At 33.6% G+C, this 16,207-nt stretch overlaps 1 protein-coding gene across 4 annotated transcripts in view; it reads left to right on the top strand.

The window, feature by feature from the left end:
- The window catches only part of NCKAP1 (NCK associated protein 1), a 105,108-nt gene that overhangs the window by 59,838 nt on the left and 29,063 nt on the right, over window positions 1-16,207 (top strand). For all 4 annotated transcript variants that reach the window (XM_020288306.2, XM_020288307.2, XM_012785785.2 and 1 more), the window contains 7 exons: window positions 832-913; window positions 2,933-2,991; window positions 5,815-5,960; window positions 8,115-8,247; window positions 10,570-10,689; window positions 13,954-14,093; window positions 14,944-15,075. In XM_020288306.2, the coding sequence (XP_020143895.1) occupies window positions 832-913; window positions 2,933-2,991; window positions 5,815-5,960; window positions 8,115-8,247; window positions 10,570-10,689; window positions 13,954-14,093; window positions 14,944-15,075 (812 nt within the window). The remainder of the gene's footprint in view (window positions 1-831; window positions 914-2,932; window positions 2,992-5,814; window positions 5,961-8,114; window positions 8,248-10,569; window positions 10,690-13,953; window positions 14,094-14,943; window positions 15,076-16,207) is intronic.

The raw sequence follows: 16,207 nt of genomic DNA, 5'->3' as shown, positions 1-16,207 counted from the left end.
ACCCTGAACATTTTACTACTCTCTTCTGTTGCAAAGTACATTAACAATGTTTTTAACCATTGGCTAGGATATAAATTTAGAACTAAGATTATAAACCAGTTATATAGTTCATTGTAGTTGGTGTTAATTTTTTTATTGTGGTAAAATACATATAACAAAATTTACCATAGCAACCATTTTGAAGTATGCAGTTCAGTGATAGTCATATCATTCTATAGATCTCAGTATTTTGAAAATGTATTTTATTTATGCTGTTTGTGAGCTAAGTATCCACTTTTTAAAAAATTTACTTTTTAGCATTTGTTTTAGATGCAGTTTATTAAATATTCATTTTTAAAAGCTAGTTTGAAAGGGAGGTTTTTTGGTCCAAATATTTTTGAGGCATGATTTACATACAACAAAAATCACCTATTTTGAGGGTATATTTTAAATTTTGGCAGCCTTAAAAATACATTCACGTAACCACCACTGCATTCAAGATGAAGAACATTTCTAACATCTTTAAAAGTTTGCTTGTATACCTTTATTGTGGGTTCTTTCATAGACCCCTGATGCAACTGATCTGATGTTTTGTCACTATAGTTTTGCCTTCAAAAATTTTTCTCATATAAATGGAATTATATACTGTATAATCTTTTATTTTTTAATTCTTTCACTTAGCATAATGTTTTTAAGATTCATTCATATTATGGTGTATATTAAAATTTCATTCCTTTGTTACTGTATTCCACAATATGGATGTACCTGTTTGTTTATCCATCCACTAGTTGATGGATCTATGAGTAGTTTCCCAACTAAATATTTTTAACATTACTTTTTGTTCTTTTTCAGAATCTTTCTGTTTGCCCTGAAGATGAATCAATCATCATGTCCTCTTTTGTTAACACTATGACTTCCCTAAGTGTGAAGCAAGGTAGTAAGTCTTTTAAGTAAAAGCATATTATCTTCTGATTAGGTTTTCAAACATGATTAAGGAGAGAATTTAACGGTTAATATTTATGGAGTCACATCTCATTTTTGGACATACTGTCTTTTACCTGAACTTTGTTCTCTTTGAAGCAAAAGTTTCCAAAGTGGGTTTGTGGTGCTGTTTACAAAAATCATAAGATTATAGTTTGATATTTCTTAATATTTAGCGGGGGAAAAAAGGAGACATTTTGTAACAAAATAAACGGAACAAGAAAGAGAACTGCATATTTTAACAAAGGATGTATTTGGCCTAAGCATACCTATAACAATAGTCCATACCATTTGTAAAATGTTTAGTTAGTGCCAGGCCTTTATTTATATTATCCCATTTAGTCTACCTGATTTTGTTTGTTTGCTTTTTTAGAGACAGGGTCTCACTCTGTCACCTAGGCTAGAGTACAGCAGCCACATCATAGCTGCAGCCTGGAACTCTTGGGCTCAAGGGATCCTTTTTCCCTAGCCTCCTGAGTAGCTAGGACTGCAGGCTGGCGCCACCATGCCTGGCTAATTTTTTTTTTTTTTTTTTTTTTTAAGAGAGATAGTTTTGCTATGTTACTCAGGCTGTTGGTCTTGCACTCCTATCCTCAAGTGATCCTCCTGCCTTGGCCTCCCAAAGTGCTAGGATTATAGCTGTGAGCCACTGCACCTGGCCCATATCACTGTTTTCAACACTGTTGTTATTTTTATTTGAGAGATTTAGAAACTCAGGATTTGAGAGTTATCCTCTTAATTATGAAAGATAATTTGCCAAGCTCTAACAGCTATTAAGAATAGGAATTTGAGCTCAGGGCTGTCAATTTTAAAAATTGATGTCATACAGTAGATCACTTTTCCATTATTTGAACAATCCATTCCAATATATTGATATGATGTTTTAGTTTTATAGTCTTTTAATAAAAAGTATCAGAAACTTTGAAAATTTTTGAGCAATAAAATATATAGATGTTTATTTTAGTTCAGTGTTTTGGGGGAGGTTATTTCAAAGTATTACAGGTACTAATTGTTTGGTACTTTGGTTACATGAATCCTATTTATAATACCCAAGTAAGTCATGGTTATAAGAGTCACCTAGATATTGTTCATTGTACCCATTAGGTAGGTTTTGGGCCATCCCACCATCCGCCCCTCCCCCCAGGTTGATTTCCATTGAGTTTTACTTTCACAATCAATCTTTATAGCTACCACGTTTAAATAATGAAGCCACTATAATCTTGCCTGATGATAGTTGGTTAATATGGAGTTATTTTGTAGAACTTCAGCGTGCCAGAGTTTCTATCCATAGGATGCCTCAAGTTCTAACTCCTTCAGATTGAGGTGTAAGCACACTGAGAATCAGAGAGCTTAGGAGAGAAGTCTACACTTCTCTTAGCATAACTGAGAGATACGAGAATTATTTCACTGTCTTAGCTCTTAAATAGTATGCATAAACTTGACCAACTTAATCATTTTTGAGTATATAGTTTAGTAGTAAGTATATTCACATTATTGTACAACCGGTATTGTACAATGAATCTCCAAAACGTCTTCATCTGGCAAAACTGAAACTCTAGCCACTGAACACCACCACCCTATTCCCCTCTCCTCCGAGCCCCTGGCAACCACCATTCTACTTTATGTTTCTGTGAGTTTTGTCTGTTTGTGACTGGCTAATTGTTTCAGCCATAGTAGCATGTGTCAGAATTTCCTTCCTCTTAAAGGCAGAATAATATTCCATTGTATTTATATATGACATTTTGTTTATCCATGCATCTGTCAATGGACATTTAAGTTGCTTCCACCTTTGGCTATTGTGAATAATACTGCTGTAAACATGGATATACAAATATCTCTTCCAGACTTTCATTTTAATTCTTTTAGATATATACCCAGAAATGGATTTGTCTTAGTTTTTAAATTTTAAAATATGATTATAGATTTATAAAAATATTAATTCACTTTATAATATTTTTTTTTCCCATTACAGTTGAAGATGGGGAAGTATTTGATTTCAGAGGAATGAGATTAGATTGGTTTAGGTTACAGGTAAGGATAACTTAGCTTTTATTATTATTTAATATGTTAGATTTTGCTTGTTTGTTTGTTTCTGAGACAGAATCTTGCTCTTTTGCCCCAACTAGAGTACAGTGGCATCATCATAGCTCACTGGGCTCAAGCAATCCTCCTGCCTCAGCCTCCCAAGTAGCTGAGACAACAGGTTTATACCACTACATTCTGCTGATTTTTCTGGTTTTTTGTAGAAACAGGGTCTTACTCTTTCTCAGGCTGGTCTCGAACTCCTGGCCTCAAGCAATCTTCTTGCCTTGGCCTCCCAAAGTGCTAGGATTACAGGCATGAGCCTCCATACTGGGCCCTAGGTTTTTTATTTGAAATCTTTCTATTTTTTTGATGTAGGTGCTTGTTGCTATAAACTTCTCTCTTAGCTTTGCTTTTGCTGTATCTCATAGGTTTTGGTATGTTGTATTTCTATTTTCGTTTCACAAAATTTTTAAATTTCCTTCTTAATTTCTTCATTAACCCATTAGTCATTCAGGAGCACGGCATTTAATTTTCATATATTTGTGTAGTTTCCTAAGTTTTTCTTGTTATTGATATCTAATTTTATTCCATTTTGATCAGATAGGGTACTTGATGTGATGTCAATTTTTTAAATTTGTTGAGACTTATTTTGTGTCCTAACATATGGCTTGTCCTGGAAAATGTTCTGTGAGCTAATGAGAAGCATAAATTCTGATTTTTTTTAAATGAAGGTCAGTTAATGGAAGTCTTTATTAAATTCATAGCCACTACTATTTCTCTTTATACTCTAAAGTTGATTAATGGTATGTAAAACTCATTAGCCTTAGTTTTGATAAATGTCCAGTCCAAAGTATATTTTGCCATCAGAATATTACCATCATTATTCTTCATTTTTTCTCTTTCCTGGCAAACAGAAACAACACAATACAAAACTCTGCTTTCTCTCTGGTGTCTTAGTAAATGGTAACATTATCTACCTAATGGCCCCTTAATGTTGTAGGGTTTGAGCTTTGATTTTTATCCCACTTAAAAGGCAATAATTTAGTCTCTTACTGTTTTCATAGATATTGGCTGAAGACATGGGGCTACTGAGTTAGAGACAAAAGACTTAAGTATTCATTGCATAGAAAGCAGCATGAGCATCAATATATATGCATCATTTTCCCTGTGTCCCTGAGTCCTGCAGGGGTGGTAGAGAGGGGCCCAGATGAGTTCTGTGTATGCCGTGTGTTTGTGTTGCAGGTAAAGAACACTGAGCTTGAGTAACTCTTTGTTTTATCATCAGCAGTAAGCATATTTGCTCTTTGTTCCAAGGGAGACATTACTTAATCCCTCAAATTTGTTAGCCATAAACATAACGCTAAGAAGTCGTCTAGGGAATGAATGGTCTAGGCCTTGCCTTCTTGGCATACCCAGCAAGAGGTGTGGGAGCATGAGATCCATGAAGAAGTGTCACCCAACAGTCAGAACCTCGACCATCATGCATAATTTCTGTTGCTCACCACATCTAGTCATTTCCCAGATTAAACTATTTTAAACCACCCACACTCTAGACCAGACCATCATAATCCTATCTAACCTATTGCTGCCACTGCTCCCTAACAGATTTCTGCCTCCTGTTTCCTTCCCAGCCAAGCCTCCCTGGCCATTGCTCTATACAGAACAATCTTTCTAACATAAGAACTGGCCATGCCACAGAACCCTCAGTGGTTTACCAAAAAGTTTAAATTCTATACAAAGTTGTACATGGTCTGCTTGAATCTCTTTTTTTTTTTTTTTTTTTTTTTTTTTTTTTTTTGAGACAGAGTCTCGCTTTGTTGTCCAGGCTAGAGTGAGTGCCGGGGCGTCAGCCTAGCTCACAGCAACCTCAAACTCCTGGGCTCGAGCGATCCTTCTGCCTCAGCCTCCCGAGTAGCTGGGACTACAGGCATGCGCCACCATGCCCGGCTAATTTTATATATATATATATCAGTTGGCCAATTAATTTCTTTCTATTTATAGTAGAGACGGGGTCTTGCTCTTGCTCAGGCTGGTTTTGAACTCCTGACCTTGAGCAATCTGCCCGCCTCGGCCTCCCAAGAGCTAGGATTACAGGCGTGAGCCACCGCGCCTGGCCTTGAATCTCTTTTCATTCCTCTCGTTCTCTTCTTTGCACTGAAATTCTAGCCATAGCAAACAATATTTATTCTGTAGGCACCCCTCCTGTTCTTACTCTATGCCTTTCTGAAATGTTTACTATCCATGGGCATGATTCTGCTCTTTGCGATTTGGTATTCCAATTGTGAAATTTTTTTCATTACAACCTGTCTTGATGGGTTTGGCTAAAGTCTGTCACCTTTTTGGCCAGCCTACACTAATTTTTACAATCTTCAGTACTTTTCTAGAATTCATCAAATTATTATCCTACATTTATCGATTACATATAATTTAAACCCTCACTGAGTCCACATGTACAATACTTACTTTTTTTCTGATTATTTTCTATGTGTTTCTGTCCTGAATTAGGTTGAAAATTACTTTTGGTAGGGTTAACATGACAATTGTTTTATACTTTTGATATTTTAACTTTAGTTCCTTTGGGGTTCAAGATGAATGATCCATATATTAGATTCTGTTTTATGGACATTAGTATTTTAGTTTATTAAAGAAATTATTGATAGGAATTTCAAGTTAGGGTCACTACAGACAATTAAAAGATGTTACTGATAGTGTTACAATATACAATTTAAATATTTTTAAATAATGGTCTTTTTTTTTCCTATAGAATGGCGAGTTTAAAGTCATGGATCTCTACCTAAACTATTTTTGTTTTTTGTTATACTTCTACAGGCATATACTAGTGTCTCTAAAGCTTCACTTGGCCTTGCAGATCATAGAGAACTGGGAAAGATGATGAATACAATAATTTTTCATACAAAAATGGTAGATTCCTTGGTGGAAATGTTGGTGGAAACATCAGATCTCTCCATATTTTGGTATGTTGAAATTTTCTTTAAATTTGGATTTGAAATTTTTGGTATCCAAAAATTGTTTTTATATTAGCATAGTCCTTAAGATAGCTCAGTAATAAACTCTTAAGAATAAAGGGATTAGTGAACTTTGAAAACTTGCCAAAAAAGAAGTTTAATCAAGTTGAGATTTTGTGTATGTTTTTAGTTCTCTCGAACAGTAACTCGTATTGATGTGAATTTTGTTTCTTTTTGTTTGAGGAGGTGAAGAACAGTCATTCAAGTTACCTTAAGGCCCTCCTTTGCATGATTAGACTAAGGGGAAGAAGTTGTAGATCAGGGTCAAATAAAGCAAGTGTTGGAAATACCTAGTAACTTCACTTCCATAGTGTTAAATATTAATATTATGATGATGTGGTAACTACTTCCTGCATTCTATTTCACTCTCCTTTTTATAATATCATAGCCTCTTTTGTTAAACTTAGTAGTTTACTTTTTCCCCTTTCTTCCTCCCTAGAAAAAGTGGTCCTTAAAGGATGGCTATCTTTTTGTACTGTAGTAGATGCTTCATAAATGTTTGAATGAATAAGTAAACTTGGTTGTGATCAGATTAATGAACAGTGGGGCCAAGATTCAAACTCAAGTATTCTGACTCCAATACTACACGATATCAACACTCTTTCCTGCTTTTTGGCCTTTTATTTTTCCTTTAGGGAAGTGGATTGGAATAACCTAGTATGTCTGTTTCTAAAATGCTGAACTAATTTCAGTGGATGGTGAGAATTCCTATGTATTGGGTAGAGGTTGGGTAGAGGTGATTATGAAAAGCTTGTGATGGTTTTTATTTTGGAAAATAATTTAATCTACATTGATTTTGGCAGTTTGTTAAGAGAGCTTAAATTAGCAGTGTTGCAGAAGAAATCCAAATCACCAGACAGAGAAGGCCTCTTGAAGGAGCTCATGAAACACATTAAGAAATACACTTTTAGGTTTACTTTTAGGAGATATGTAAAACTTATAAGAATTATTGAGATTATTTTGAGCCCTGTACTACTGTTTGACACAAAGTCTACCTTAGAAAATGAAAAATTTAATGTTTAGGTATTTTTTTAGCTACTTAAAGGTTCCTATTGCAAAAGAAGGCTACAACAACTAGAAAGTCCTTTTCACTTTCTTGGAACTAGAAACACTGAGTAATATTTGAAATTTGTAATTATTAGTCATACTAAAATTTTTACCCATATTTTCTCATAGTCACACTCTATTTTGCTTGGCACATCCAAAATATACATGTTTACTACTTGTCGTGTTACTCTGAGATGTACTGTATTTTATCAACTCACATTCTTTTGCATTTAGATTTAACATATCTTAAATCTGGATGTAATTTAAAATTGATGGCATGCAATTATTGAATTGGCAATGTTTTTCCTTCTTCGTTGTTCATAAAATAGTATTTTTTTACAATTGATAGTGACTTAGCTTTGATGCAATTTGATTATATAACATTTGAATGTCATATATTCATATGCCATAGGTATGTTTATATTTCTATTCAAGTTTTTATTTTCAGTATTTGTTAATGTTATACAAATAGTATTTTTATATTCTGGTGTGAAAAAGATCTTTAGGGGACAAAATAACTATTCTCTTCTTTAACCAGCTTGGTACAGCGCTCACTGGCCGAGAAACCTTGTCCACAGCCGGCACTCATAGTCTGCACAATAGTTTGTGCTGTGCATTGACAACGAGTCTGTTTTGCTCTTGTGTGATGAAGAAAGCTTTAAAGCACTGAAAGCTTGTTTTACTTTATAGGCAGCTTCACTTGTAATGTAAATCAGAATATATACATATACATACATGTTTTTATTACGTTATTTTTAAATGTTCACAATTTTATTTTGATAAATGAAAAATTAGAAAAGTCATATCACGGCTGTCTGCTAAAGTCGACCCTCGGCTGTGCGCCTTTATATCATGGCTGTCAGCTAAAGTTGCTGTGCGCGTTCATCTGTGGCTATCGACTAGAGTCGACGCTTGTACCAAAGTGGTTAAAGGAGTAAATGCTACCAGTTGGTAACTGTCATTCACTTGAATCAAATTAAATGAACTATAACATATTATATCAAGAAAATTTTTATTTTAACTCTAAAAATTGCAATTCTGATTTTTTTTATATAGTTTTTATAGTCGTGCTTTTGAGAAGATGTTTCAACAGTGTTTGGAGTTACCCTCTCAGTCAAGATATTCAATTGCATTTCCGCTACTTTGCACTCATTTTATGAGTTGCACACATGAACTGTGTCCAGAAGAGGTAATTTCAGTGTAGTACTGTGATTTATATGGTATACATAGTAAACTAGATTAAACTTACAGCCAACGGAATGTTCACAAAGTCATAATTACCTAATTTGGCTTCCCATCTAATATATCTCTCTTCGGACAATAAAATACTTGAATAGATACATAGGTTTAATAGATACCTGTAGATAGATGGATAGACCTACATATACATTAAAAAACATTATAAAGTTTAGAATTACCTTTATTAAAATAAATGGTAGGTCAGATGTTAGTTAATATTTATGGTAAAGATATGTGCAGTAATTGACTTAGTATGCTTAATTTTCCTCCTAAACTATCATTGAAAGGATTTAGAAATTGAATTTATGGATTACTGAGTAAACAAGTCAAAAGAGATTTTACTGACTTGTTAATGTAATAGATAATATTAAGCAAAATCCAGATTTGCTGATAATTTATGAGACAGGTGTGCACACCCCCCCCCCAATTACTGAGTAAGTGAACTAGCTAGTAGTCTTGTTGATATCAAGTGTCTACCAAAAATGTACTCCAGTTTCTTCTAATCTTTGAAGAAGAAACATCAGTTTGGAAGTGTGGTAAGAATATATATTAAAATTAAATAATGTATTTATTTGTACTTAACTTTGTGTTTAGTCCCTTTACTTAGAACTACAAAACTTGTAGAGAAGAAACTTGGAAAGAGAAGTAACATTATCAGTATCTTTAAGCACTAGGGAATGTATCTGTTGCAGATCGTATGCCAGGATTCCATTTGAAGGCAACTTTGAGACAGAAGTTAAGCTTGCAGGATGTTTATTAGGGAGTACTTTTAGGCTTCATACGTATGAACTATGAGGGTATTAACACTAATTTTAATAGATTTATAGGTTTTTTAGACTTAATAGATTTTTTTCTCCCAAGCTTAACACCTCATATTTACTATTAATCTTTCCTCACTATCACCCTTCCCATTAAATTACCTGTGAAGTCTTCCTTAAATTTTATGTATCATTTTTATGTATCATTTCTGAAATCTATCCTCTATTTTTCATTGCTGTGCCATTTATAGTTCAGATTTACAATACATATTACATATATATGACACACATATAGTGTAAAGATTTATAGCATTGTATACTCAATATTCCAGTTACCATTAAAAGAAAAACCCGTCAAACTGTTACAACCCACCAAAACTAAAAATATAAGAATTCTGTACAGATGGGTAGATTTGAGTAAATGTGTGTCTACATATACTTATGTAACATCCTAAAAATTAAATATAATGACTTTCCCTCATGTTCAAAGAATGCATGGTCAGTTTTTGCTTCCCTTGGAGGGATGGGGTTTGATTCAAGAGATTTGAATACCTTATGAATTTGTTACTGAATTGATAATCTAACCAGTTTATTTAAATATTTGAGTTCTTTTGTTTATATATTGCAAAGTAGTTGTTGTGACAAGATTTATAAATTAGAGCTGGGCATGGTGGCTCACCCCCGTAATCCCAGCTACTTGGGAGGAAGGATCACTTGAGGCCAGGAGTTCAAGATCAGCCTGAGCAACGTAGGACCGCCAGACCCACAACTCTAAAAAAAAAATTAGGCTGCACATAGTGGCTCAATGTTTGTGTTCCCAGCACTTTGGAAGGCGTAGGTAGGTGATCCCTTGAAGCCAGTAGTTTGAGACCAGCCTAGGTAACACAATGAGACCTCGTCTTTATAAAACATAAAAAATTTAGCCAGGCATGATGGTACATGCCTGTAGTCCTAGCTACTTGGGAGGCTGAGGTAGGAGGATTGCTTGAGCCCAGGAATTTGAGGCTGCAGTGAGATATGATTGTGCTTCTGTACTCCAGCCTGCATGACAGAGCAGACCCTTTCTCAAAAAAATAAACAAATTTATGTAATAGATGTAAATTTTAAAATGAGGTAAGATTAGAAAACAGTGCTACAAATCTCTAAATCTGTTCTTTCACATTGTATGTTTAATATGTAAGAATTACATATTTTAAAAGTCCTGGATATAGGACTGTGGAATTTCAAAATTAAATACATAGTATTTCATGTTAAGGAAAATACTGATCTTTCAAGATTCTTCCCAATTGTATGTTAATTTTATAGTCACCAAGTACTTATTTTATGTCATCTCTTGCAAATATAGTGTGGTAGGTTAGTTGTTACATGAGATAAGAAGTCTATAACATCCCCCACCCCCACCTCTTATTGCAGAATAAGACTTTAACTTAATTGTCCATGTTTATTTTAAAAGTGTTTTTGATTCAAAGTACTATCTTGTAACTTTTATAATTATTACTATTCTGCCTTAACAGCGGCATCATATTGGAGATCGCAGTCTTTCCTTATGTAATATGTTTCTAGATGAAATGGCCAAACAAGCTCGAAACCTCATCACTGATATTTGCACAGAGCAGTGTACACTTAGTGACCAGGTAATAATTTAAATGTTTCCTACAGATAGGAAATTTGTGTATAAAGGCAAAAAAAATGAGCTGTTAGCCAGTTATTATTTTACTTTCTGTTTTTTAATTCTCAAATTATAAGAAAGTTCATTACCTCTTGCTATGAAATTTTATTAACAGGTATAATTTCTTACAGATGTAAACTTTTTGGCAATACTGTAGATTTTGTGTTCTTTCATCAGGAGACACATAATGTCTAGTTGTTTTATTTTTGTTGATAGTAGTACCTGATTCCATTATTTCATTGGTTGTTGCAAAATATTGTCAGTTTTTTTATGTGTATTAGTTATCACACATTATTTTAAAAGATTTAAATGATTTTTTAAAAAGATTAAATCTACTTATTTATCCAGTGATACAGTGTGTAAAAGAAAGGAAAAATAAATGCTTGAATCTTTGCCTTTATTTTCTAGATAACCAATAAATTATTTTATGTTAATATAGCATATTAATATGATATACTAACTCCTAGAATTAAGCATGTTTGGTGATTTTTCACCCATTATACTTATTATTCATAATGAAGCTCAAATTGCCCCATCTTTGGTCAGTGGGAACCCTTGTCACTTGAGAGCTTTCTTGCTATCTTATATGACAAAAATATACCAGCCTCATCTTGTGCATATTTTTGCTCAGACCTGGAATCGGCCATTCCTTCTAGTTTCTTTCAGTAGGAAATGGTATTTCAAGATCCAGATATGGGCATTAGGGATGCATATTGGTCTCATCTGGGCCTCATCAGGGCACATTCATTCTCTGTCATTCATGAGTTCATTCTGATATCTACAATTCAAATTCAGAACTACAAGATTCTGTTTCTCTTCTGTTTTACATATGTGTATATCATCTTTCTTCTACATTGTGAATCTGGTTTTCAAAGACACAGAAGATGGAAGAATTGTAATTTTTCATCATCACAGATTTACTCTAAACATTATATGCAAAATTATCTCATAATAATACTAATACTGCCACCACCAATATATAAATATTGAGAAAAGTTTATTAAAAACTTTGCATATATTCTCTGCAAGTATGTGTTTGATGCTCCAAAATGCTTCATATATTGATATCTCTAGTGATTTTTATCTAAAGATTATTGTCTAAAGATTATTCTTTAGTACTTTTTTAGTAAAGGGCTAGAAAGTAAATATTTTATGTTTTGTGTACCTTATGGTCTCTGTCACAACTACTCAACTATGCCATTATAGCAGGAAAGCAGCTATAGATAGGCAACTATGTTTCATTAAAACTTTTGCAAAAACAGATAGTGAGCCAGATTTTGGTGTGTTCTTTCCATTTAGTATTAACAAAAATATGACTGCTTGCTATTCCAGATTTCTTAACTGTTTTTCCTTTCTCACATTTACTTTTATTTTCTCTTCTTTCATCTCTGTTGTCTTTATCTTGCTCAATTTTGATTCCATTCCTAGCATTTGCTCCACAGCATAGGGCACTGACCTGGTAGAGGGCTCTAGCTGATCATTTTGACAATGGGATTAAACTGCTCCAGCCCCATGAAACTTTACTATCGGAGTCTTGCATTCATCTGCAAATGAGTCCTCTATGCTTTTGAGTAAATACCTATAGGCTCTTGGGATTCTTTTTCTCAAGGTCTTTAGATTCTGTATACTTACCCCTCTGCTTTTCCAAGCAGACACATAGGTCTTGTGGTTCTTGGTAGTGTTTTGTCACCAACTTGATTTTGTAGAAAATATTATTCATGGGTTTTGGTTTTGTGCTCTGGTAGCTCTGTTTAATGTCAGGAGTTACAGAGATTCAACATTTTGTTCTCTGTAATATTGAAGTTGCCAATTTCCTTAGAAATTTTCTTTTTGTTTAAGAAGGAACTCTTGTCATAACACAAATGCAGTATAATTTCTTATGCATTTTTCAAAATATAACACACTCAATGGCTTTCGTTACTATCTATGTATAATGACTAAATCATTATACTATGATTTAAAATAATGATTATACTATGTATAATGACTAAATCATATACTTTCTCTGGCCCAGCACTGTCCAAGAGAAATATTATGCAAGCCACATATATAATTTAAAATTTTCTAGTAGCCACACTAAAAAAAAAATAAAGAGAAACAGGTGAAGCTAATTTTAGAGATTTATTGGTTTAACTCTCTATATCCAAAAATGTTAGTATTTCAGCATGTAATCATATTACTAATGAAATACTTTATGGTTTTTTGTACTAAATATTTGAAATCTTTTGTGTATATTACACTTACAACAAGGTTTAGACAAGGCACATTTCATGTGCTCAACAGCCACATGTGGCATGTGGTTACCATATTGTACAGTGCAGCACTCCTCCTGTGTAAATGTTCTTTCTCATTCCTTGTTTGCTTGCTGTGTTTACTTGTCAAACTAAATGAATTATTTCCCACTTGTCTCTTGTTTTTGTAATCAGTGATATTAACAGTGTTAGATAGAAATCTTTGTGTCATCTTTGAGTCCTGCCTCTATCTCACATCTAAGTGACTGAATACTGTGAGTTTTTTTCAGAAGTCTTTCTCAAATCTGGCCATTTTTTAAAATTTTTATTATACTTGCCTTATTTCCTATCCCTTTTTCCTATCTTGTCTGAACTATTTCTAGCAGTTCTATGATCTAGTTATCCATGTTATCATTTTCTTCATTTCATTGTTTTCTGAAAAAGTCAGTGCCAGAGTTAGCCTTAGGAAATATCTGCTCATACTGTGGCTGCTTCTAAAAATTGTTACTGTCTTTAGGATTGCTTGCAGTTTAAAATCTAGCCTCTAGCTTGACATTCAAGGCCTTTTCTAATAGCTGAAACCTCTCTACTTTACCTTGTACCTTATGCTCCACTGCTTAGTAGTTCTCAATAGGCTCTGAACATATTGTGTCTTTACATAGTTTTGTTTTCATAGGCCATTTAATCCTTCCTGTAAAATGTTCTTTCTCATTTCTTGTTTGCCCTAGTATGTTTTTACTTATCTTTTAGAAATAATCTAAATGAGCCTTACATATAATTTCCTCTATGAAGTGTTTCTTCACACAGGGTTTACCTGTTTCTGGTTGTCCACTAAGGTGTGTGGACTACCCAAATAAGCTCTTACTTATATCTCTGTCCTTTAGTACCGGCACGATATTTACTACCTAGTCTGGATTCAGCCAAGGTTTGCTTCAATAATTACTGTACTTTCAGAGTAATTGGTATAATGTTAAGGTTTCATTCTTTTCTAAATTTAGTTGCTTCCCAAGCATTGTGCCAAAACCATCAGTCAAGCAGTGAATAAGAAGTCAAAAAAACAGACTGGTAAGAAAGGGGAACCTGAGAGAGAGAAACCAGGCGTTGAGAGCATGAGGAAAAACAGGCTGGTAGTGACCAAGTAAGCCGACTACTTTTATTTGTATCTTTTTGTTCTGGGTAAAAGATTTTTTTCATTTTTCTTATGGTATCACAATACTAGGAAATACTAGTAATTCTGTATTCTTCATTTCTCAACCATTTAAAAAAAATTTTGTGAACTTGATTAGCTTGGTAGTGTTTATTTGAGCCCAAAATACAGATTTAGGCTTTTAGAAGAAAATATATGTAGTAGATGATATTTATCCTTATATACCGAATACTGAGGGCCAAGAATATATCTAAATATTTTTTTGAAAATCTATAATTTTCAGTTTATTTACAGTCAGATATCTGAGACTTTGTTTTAGCATGTTTGGTGATATAGTAGAACATACCTGATATTATTATTTTAAAACAGAAATATCAGAACAGGTAGCATTTAGGGCTCTTTGCTTGTTTACTTGTTTGGAGGGGAGGTGTAGATGGGCAATAATTGGATGAATATTTTTTGTTTAAAGTAAATTTTCTACTTTCTTTCTTTCTAAGTTGATCAAGTAATTGCCCTTTTCAGACAATTTTCCTTCTCCTGTAACAGAAAGTATATCAGGAACTGGAGATTATGAGTGTACAATAAGCTCTTCCTATTGTATGTTAAGTCAGTACAGTCATTACTATCTAAATGTAGAAATGAGTGATAGTATCCTTTAGGAAATTATTCTCAAATGTTACTTATATCCTTAAAGATTTTGAACTTAGTTTAGGAGATAAAAATAATCAAATTCTGCAATTATTATCTCTAAATAAAACCTGATATATTTATAAAATTAATTTTGTATTGCCTATGATGAAATGTTGAATATTTTATTTACTGTTTATTAATTTTTTTCCAGCCTTGATAAATTGCACACTGCACTTTCAGAGTTATGTTTCTCTATAAATTATGTACCAAACATGGTGGTATGGGAACATACCTTTACTCCACGAGAATATCTGACTTCTCATCTGGAAATCCGCTTTACTAAGTAAGAAAGAATATAAATTGTTTTTGTTTGTTGATTCAGTTAATGAGTTTGTTATAGTAATTATTTATCTGTGCAGTGTTTTCTTTTATAAGGAAAAGCATTAGTAGAACTGGTATAATATTGAGAATAATGAACTGGAAAATATAAAGAATAGAGAACTGAGAATTACTTAAATTGCCCAAATTCTTTTCCTATACTTGTTATTAACCATTAACATTGGGCAAGCCAGTTAATCTCTATGAGTCTTAGTTTCCTTACATGCAAAATGAGAAGATTAGAGCAAATCAGTATACTTCGGCTTGCAAGTGGCAACCCAGTAGGGTCATGAAATCAGTTTTTTAGGTTGTATTCAACATTGAAAGAAAGAAAGAAGGGGGAGGGAAATAAGAAATAGAAAAACAGAGCATTGTACGCAGTAAGTATAAACATTGATGCAGGCCGGGCGCGGTGGCTCACGCCTGTAATCCTAGCACTTTGGGAGGCCGAGGCGGGCGGATTGCTCAAGGTCAGGAGTTCAAAACCAGCCTGAGCGAGACCCCGTCTCTACCAAAAATAGAAATAAATTAATTGACCAACTAAAAATATATATACAAAAAATTAGCCGGGCATGGTGGCGCATGCCTGTAGTCCCAGCTACTCGGGAGGCTGAGGCAGTAGGATCGCTGAGCCCCGGAGATTGAGGTTGCTGTGAGCCAGGCTGATGCCACTGCACTCACTCTAGCCTGGGCAACAAAGTGAGACTCTGTCTCAAAAAAAAAACAACAAAAAACATTGGTGCATGAAATTTGTCAGTTATGTATATATGTATGTTTACTGAGTTATAGCAGATACATGTCTTGCAGTAGGTCACAGTCAAATATTTGAAAACTTCAGAACGAAGTGATGATCTTTTACATCTTTTCTGAATTCAAATGTATGCTGTTAATTAAGCTAGTAGGATTTTAGATACTTGAGGTCTCAATTCTAATTAGAATTGTGTACTTCTTGAAGTGATATTTATAAATGTTGCTTCAACCTTTTTCTAAAGTTACACACTATTAAAGAAAATGTTAATGTATCATAAGTAGTATTGAAATAATATAAAGCTTAGAAGTACAGTTGGTGAGATAAGACTATAAGAATTAGAGAATAA

The sequence above is a fragment of the Microcebus murinus genome, chromosome 8 (assembly GCF_040939455.1).
Source record: "Microcebus murinus isolate Inina chromosome 8, M.murinus_Inina_mat1.0, whole genome shotgun sequence".
In the NCBI taxonomy this organism is placed as follows: domain Eukaryota; kingdom Metazoa; phylum Chordata; class Mammalia; order Primates; family Cheirogaleidae; genus Microcebus; species Microcebus murinus.
Note: the sequence above shows the minus strand (reverse complement) of the source record. Positions and strands in the feature narration are given on the sequence as shown.